Source organism: Scyliorhinus torazame, chromosome 19, assembly GCF_047496885.1.
Source record: "Scyliorhinus torazame isolate Kashiwa2021f chromosome 19, sScyTor2.1, whole genome shotgun sequence".
Classification (NCBI taxonomy): Eukaryota; Metazoa; Chordata; class Chondrichthyes; order Carcharhiniformes; family Scyliorhinidae; genus Scyliorhinus; species Scyliorhinus torazame.
The window spans coordinates 52,933,411-52,940,800 of record NC_092725.1 but is presented as its reverse complement, the minus strand read 5'-3'; the positions used below and the strand labels follow the sequence as shown (position 1 = coordinate 52,940,800).

At 45.0% G+C, this 7,390-nt stretch overlaps 1 protein-coding gene across 1 annotated transcript in view; it reads left to right on the top strand.

The window, feature by feature from the left end:
* The first annotated feature begins 606 nt into the window (after window positions 1-606).
* Window positions 607-7,390, top strand: part of LOC140396130 (transmembrane protein 213-like) — a 28,787-nt gene continuing 22,003 nt past the window's right edge. Inside the window, exons 1-2 of the mRNA XM_072484283.1 lie at window positions 607-769; window positions 877-954. Of these exons, the coding sequence (XP_072340384.1) occupies window positions 685-769; window positions 877-954 (163 nt within the window). The 5' untranslated portion in view covers window positions 607-684. The remainder of the gene's footprint in view (window positions 770-876; window positions 955-7,390) is intronic.

Genomic DNA, 7,390 nt, shown 5'->3' with positions numbered 1-7,390 from the left:
GGCTGCGAGCTGGAGGCCACGCATATTTATAAACCCGGCTCCTGGGCGGAGCTAGCATGCAGGGGCCACAGGTGAACCTGTAGTGCAGGTTCTACCGTACAACCTCTAATATCAGAACACAGTGGTTTACCACAACCTTCAAACAACATCAGTAAAAAGGTTTGCCCAGTTATTGCTGTATTGCAGTTTATAGGAACATGCTGTGAGCATATTGGCTGCACGTTCCCCCCATTGCAATAGCGACAACTGGCAAAAAGTACTTTGTTCGCTGTAACAGACTTCGGGCATTTTGAGATGCAAGTTTCTTTTTAAACTGATAATTAAATAATGGGGGTCTAGGTGGAGGCAATGTGTGGTACTAAAGAAATAAAGCAGAGCATGGAAGGAGAAAAAAAAGCTAGCCAGAAAGTTCTTTCAATGGTCTGTGTTAATCACCTTAACTCATTCCCCAATTGTGTAATCTCTGACGACATTACTGTTTCGCTTGACTGCAATCAATTGCCCTTTTCCAGTTAGTGCTAAATAGGGAAAGGTTACTTTGACAGAATGGGGGTGTGGCTAAACTTCAGATTGAACGTTAAGTTTTTTTCCACGGAGGCTTTTAAGGAGGAATTGTTGAGCATACAGCAAGGTAAAGGAGTGACTCGAGAAAGAAAGAAGCTGACTTGTCACCTCTGCTAAATCATGGATCTCAAATCTGTGAGCTGCTGCGTTCCTATCGCAGTTTGTTTGGTTCTGGTCGGTGTAGACTGGGCTTCAGCTACAGTTGGTAAGTGCTCAGATGCTGTTAAACTGAAAGGCTTCCCAATGTCGTTTTGTCAACAGCTTCTAATACATTTTGAAGAAACTGGAAGAATACTGTTTTCATCTTTTCAGAACAAGTGGTAACGTCACTCGACAGCAACTTCACATTAACAGAGTCCAGGAAACACAGTGTGGATCAATGTGAACAATGTGAGTAGGACCGGGCCACAATGCAACACAAGGTTGAACATAAAATGTTGACCAAAACAATTCCTGCACACATTAACTGTAACAAAATTGTAAACTTGTTCACCGTGAACAGATTTTGAATTTAGAGGAAATTACGACCCCTTTCTCCCACACACAACACCTGACCTGGTGAAGCAAATGGGCCAATTTGCATTTAAAAATCTATGCTGGAGTATGCCAGATGACTAATGCTCTGAAATATCAGTCGGGGTGTTAGCACATCCTAAGGGATTATGTAAAGGCAAGGACTATAACTGCATCTCAATTATTGATCCCTATAGGGGCTGGTTTAGCACAGGGCTAAATCGCTGGCTTTGAAAGCAGACCAAGGCAGGCCAACAGCACGGTTCAATTCCCGTACCAGCCTCCCCAAACAGGCGCCGGAATGTGGCGACTAGGGGCTTTTCACAGTAACTTCATTTGAAGCCTACTTGTGACAATAAGCGATTTTAATTTCATTTCATTCAGCTTGACAGATATTACTTGACAAGCTGGTCTTGGGGTACAGGTATGTCAATTCAAAGCTGTTGTGGGCGTACATTGTTGCATATGTGGCATAGTAACTTGGAAGTTAGAAATAAGGACTTGGATTTATACAGGGACTTTCATGACTTCAGGGTGTTATAAATACCCTTAATGGCTAATTAACTGCTTCTGATGTGTATTAGCTGTTGTAATGTAGGAAATGCAACTGATAATTTGCCACAATAGAGTCCCACAAAGTGATAATAACCAGATAATGTATTTGAGTGATGTTGGTTGAGGTGCAAAATATAGGCTTGAGGGGCTGAATGGTTTACTCCTTTCCTTATGAAACCATTAAACAATTTTTTTAATGTTTATGAATCCAATAGGAGCAATTTTTACTTTGGCAGAGGTGGGCAACTGGCAGTAACAACTCAGCTGAAGTCAGTGGGAAGGGATATCAGACAGGGTGTATAACTGGTGGCTGATCTTGCAGGGTGTACATGAGACAGTCAATGCAACAGCAAAATTGTAAAGAAACATTGTGACGTTTTCCTGTTCCGTTTACTGTATATTAAAATAGAGCATACATCTCATGTTAGGTTTACCTTTCATACATTACTCCACTGGGTAATAGAATGTTGTTTAAAGGCCAGTTGCCACAAAGTACCTGTCAAAGTGTAGAATCAGCATTGGAGGGAAGTTGTAAATCAATACAGGTCTTTTTTTAGGATGTCACAAATATTACTCTTTTTTTAAAAATGGGCTTGGCAACTTTTAAATGTCCTAATTTTAAATTGATTATTGGAAATGTTAACATTTGTCACCAAGGGTGAAATAATGTTCCAGCCACGCCTATAACATTATGTTCTTGGCATTTTTTATATCTGCTGGTAATACGAGCCTCTTGGTATCTAGAGGTGTTTATCTGGTAGAATGGATGGCATGGCAGTAGTATTAACTAGTTCGAATATCTTTGGCAGCAAGATTTCATCCTTAAGTAATTCTACAGACATTGTTATAGCACGAATTGCAGACATTCGAGTCTCTCTTGGTTAGCTGTATTTCTGGTGTAACCAAGCTAGGAACGAACAGCACCAAACACTGCAGTCCTGTCACATTTTATTTTACAATGTTCCTTAGGACGTTTTGTGAAGTAAAAGGCTCAATATAAATATATGTTGTTGTTGCTGCGATTGGCATGCGAGTGCGAGTTTTAGTTATGCAAGAGAACAGACATGCCCCCTGCTTTTGCTCCCAGGGCCATTGGTTTAAATAGTAGCTAAGTATGTTTAGAATGACCAGCTCCTAACTCAGGTTAAAGCTGGCTTCTATTTGGTGGGAAGAGTGGTTTGTTGTTGTGGGGGTGGGGGGTTAATTGGAATGGGGTTAACTACAGATTTTGTTAACCTCGAGGTCAGTTGTTGTACCTGGTTACAAAATTACCTCCTGATGCAGACTTAACCAACTTGGAAGTTAGCCTAACCTGCTCAAAATATCCTTCTATCCCTTTCTCCCTCATGAATAAGCCTATACTCCTAAAAACAACACTGCACCTCTGCAATGCATAGGGGCTGGGGCAATCATTCTGCAACTGATTTTGCTAGGCAATCAGAAAATCATAGCATTTACGGTGCAGAAGGAGGCCATTCGGCCCATCGAGTCTGCACTGGCCCTTGGAAAGAGCACCCTACTTAAGCTCACGGCTCCACCCTATCCCCGTAACCCAGTAACCCCACCTAACCTTTGGACAGTGAGGGGCAATTTAGTATAGCCAATTCACCTAACCTGCACATCTTTGGACTGTGGGAGGAAACCGAAGAAAACCCACCCAGACACGGGGAGGAAGTGCAAACACCACACAGACAGTCACCCAAGACCAGAATTGAACCCGGGACCCTGGAGTTGTGAGGCAGCAGTGCTCATCACTGTACCACCGTGCCGCCCATTGAAGAAACATTGAAGAATTGCACAGAAGGGGGAGAGCAGACTATTTTTTGATGCCTGATGGTGGTCTTGATGCAGGAAGTACAGAGGTGAAGAGTCGTGCTCCGTCCACAGCGGGCCAGGAAGCCCTCCACACAAACTCTCAGAAGGAAGTGGGGAGCTACCCAAAGGCAATAAGACAAAATTGTGGTCAAAATAAGAGTTGAGTATCTAGATGAAGTGCTGCAAGAAGCTCAATGAGCTAGTGAATGGTCAAGATCAGTGGATGCTTCTTCAAATGCCATGTCCCACCAACAGTATCACCAGCCTCAGACCCCTCATCAATGCAACTTATACTTAACCTTCATAACTCCACCTTTCCCTCATACACTTAACGCTGCTGCAAGTCTCACATCTACACTTTGCTGTCTGCACATACTGCCAGCTATGATTGCCTTGATAGCCACATTACCCAAGGAGATTGAACCACATTCACCAACACACTTCCTTCTCTCTTGCAAGGCAAAGTGATCTATAATGAGAGACTGGTGTAGCTCATCACTCCATGGAGGAGATCCATGCCATCATTTGAACAGCCATTGCTGAGGCCAAGGCAGGGACTAGGCTGAAACAATAAAAAATAACAGCATAATCATTTCTAATTCTCCTTCTCGCATCACAGTTCCTCTTCATATCATAATCTCTTATGATTTAGAATGGTAGACGGTCTTAAGCATGCGCCCTTCTTACTTTCCCCCTTTCAGCATAACCCTACCCGTATGCCTTTCTCCATTCAGATATCAGAGAGATACCACCTGGCCAGGCAATGGTGGAAGAGCAAAACAACAGTGGTAATGAAAAAAAAAAAACATCACTCATTGCCACAAGCTCAAATACTTATGCAGCATGCGTTTTACGTAGCATAGAAATGGGATGTGCATGTAGTGAGAACATGGGTATGAGTGGCCTGCAGCAAGGGCAGGGACCAAGGGTAGGTGCCTGCTCACTGGACACCAAGGCATATGTGTTCTGCTGCAGAATACTTGGATGAGCACTTTGATGGACAAGCTACAGAAGAAGCTGATGGGGACTCGTAAGGAAATGCTTGGTGCACTGACGGGCCTACAAGAAAGTCTGCTTGCAATGTCAAAGAGCGTGGAGGAGTTTGACATCAACTTTGCACAGTTTTGTGCAGACCTTGGAGCTCTTTTCAGCATGGCAGTGGTGGCTAATGTCTCAACTTTCATTGTAGCACAAGCAGAAGCCTAGATGTTCGAGTGTCAGCCCAGACTTGTACAATGCAAGGTCACTTTGCTGCAATGGAAGTTTACACTGCTGCCACTGCAGATACCTGCGTTGAAAGGGGACAGCAGTTCAGCACAGGAACAGGCCCTTCTAAACTAAAATCTTCTACACTTCCTGGGTCCGTATCCCTCTATTCCCATCCTATTCATGTATTTGTCAAGATGCCCCTTAAATGTCACTATCGTCCCTGCTTCCACCACCTCCTCCAGCAGCGAGTTCCAGGCACCCACTACCCTCTGTGTAAAAAAAACCTGCCTCGTACATCTCCTCTAAATCTTGCTCCTCGCACCTTATACCTATGCCCCCTAGTAATTGACCCCTCTACCCTGGGAAAAAGCCTCTGACTATCCACTCTGTCTATGTCCCTCATAAATTTGTAGACCACTATCAGGTCACCCCTCAACCTCTGTCGTTCCAGTGAGAACAAACCAAGTTTATTTAACCGCTCCTCATAGCTAATGCCTTCCATACCAGGCAACATCCTGGTAAATCTCTTCTGCACCCTCTCTAAAGCCTCCACATCGTTCTGGTAGTGTGGCGACCAGAATTGAACACTATATGCCAAGTGTGGCCTAACTAAGGTCCTGTACAGCTGCAACATAACTTGAATATTCTTATACTCAATCCCCCAGCCAATGAAGACAAGCATGCCGTATGCCTTCTTGACTACCTTCTCCACCTGTGTTGCCCCTTTCAGTGACCTGTGGACCTGTACACCTAGATCTCTCTGACTTTCAATACTCTTGAGGGTTCTACCATTCACTGTACATTCCCTACCTGCATTAGACCTTCCGAAATGCATTACCTCACATTTGTCCGGATTAAACTCCATCTGCCATCTCTCCGCCCAAATCTCCAAACAATCTAAATCCTGCTGTATCCTCTGACAGTCCTCGTTGCTATCCGCAATTCCACCAACCTTTGTGTCGTCTGTAAACTTACTAATCAGACCAGTTACATTTTCCTCCAAATCATTTATATATACTACGAACAGCAAAGGTCCCAGCACTGATCCCTGAGGAACACCACTAGTCACAGCCCTCCAATTAGAAAAGCATCCTTCCATTGCTACTCTCTGCCTTCTATGAACTAGCCAGTTCTGTATCCATCTTGCCAGCTCACCCCTGATCCCGTGTGACTTCACCTTTTGTACCAGTCTGCCATGAGGGACCTTGTCAAAGGCCTTACTGAAGTCCATATAGACAATATCCACTCCCCTACCTGCATCAATCATCTTTGTGACCTTTTTGAAAAACTCTATCAAGTTAGTGAGACACAACCTCCCCTTCACAAAACCATGCTGTCTCTCGCTAATACAAACAGAATACGAGGACCATCTGAACTTTAGGTTATGAATCATGAACTTATTGCTGAACCTTAGCATTGCTGCTCTCACCAGCAGCACTCTGCCAGTGCTCTTGCTGCTGTCTCTTGGCCAGCCAACCTGTGCTATGAGAAGATGGTGCAGTCTGAGAGCAATCGGTGGAAGGCTGAAACTGAGCCTTCTTAAGCAAGAGCAGCCCAATTTTCCTCCCAGGCCATCTAAAATTTCCTCCAAGGCAAGTGATACTTCAGCCAACGGGATAGCACTTGGTCAGACAAAAATGTTGGGAAGGTTGGGAATTCACAGGGTGATTAGCTTATATTTGTATAGAAAACTGAGTTTGGGATGTCCAGTTTGTGTCGGATTTTGTTTATTTATTATGGAAAAACGGATGGTGTGATTGTAACAAAGGGAAGAGAAAGGGCAGAATCCTCCATTTTTTGTCTAAATGCAGGGACAGGCAGTTCCAGTGGTTCAGTTCCTGCTGGCTGGGATGGTGTGAACTCACAGCCGATTCCATGCTTGCAGCCTTTATTAATTAATTATGTACGAGCAAATATTTCTGAGCCACCTGGTGGACTGGCAGCAGGTTAGCCTGCCTGCCTTCAGCTGGGGTGTTCGAAGGTTCCGGCACCATATCTAAACACCAGTCCAACACATAGGCCTCACTTTCTCCAGCCCATCTGTCCTCAGGAGACTGTTGACGATGTCTGGAAGTCAGAACCAAAAGGCTACCTCCCTCAAGAAGAAGGCAGTGCCGCAGCACAGCACACAGCAATCATGCGGAAAACCCCTCCGGTGTGCATTGCAGAGAACCACAGAAGCGGTCCAGACATCAGAAGCGCATCTTCGGAAGCCCGATGGTCTGCTCTATGAGGGTGCGGGTGGAGCTGTGACCCCTCCTCAGCACACGTTTGAGGGCAGTGCAGTTGAGTCAACCGCCAGTGTTTAAGTGGGTAGCCCTTATCCCCCAGCAACAATCCCTGCAGAATTCTCAGCCCCTCAATTCCCAGGATGGAAGAGTCTTGGCAATTCCCAGGGTACCATGGGGCTACATGCAGGATGTGCTTGTGATGGTCACACACCAGTTTTACGTTGAGGGAATGGGCACACTTGTGGTAAGAAACATCTGGGGCTCCAGCCATGGAGCCTGTATAACCACATGGCTGAAGTCTATTGCACCCTGCACTCTTGGGAAGCCCGTGATGCTGTGAAGCCGATGAATCTTGCAGCCTGGCTGTGTTCGTCCAGAACAAACCTGAAATAATGGTGGGCCCTCCTGTAATGGGCATCAGTGACCTATATTATACAACAATGTGCTGCGGACTGAGAGATACTGCACAGGTCCCATGCTCGTCACTGGAAAGATTCAGAAAC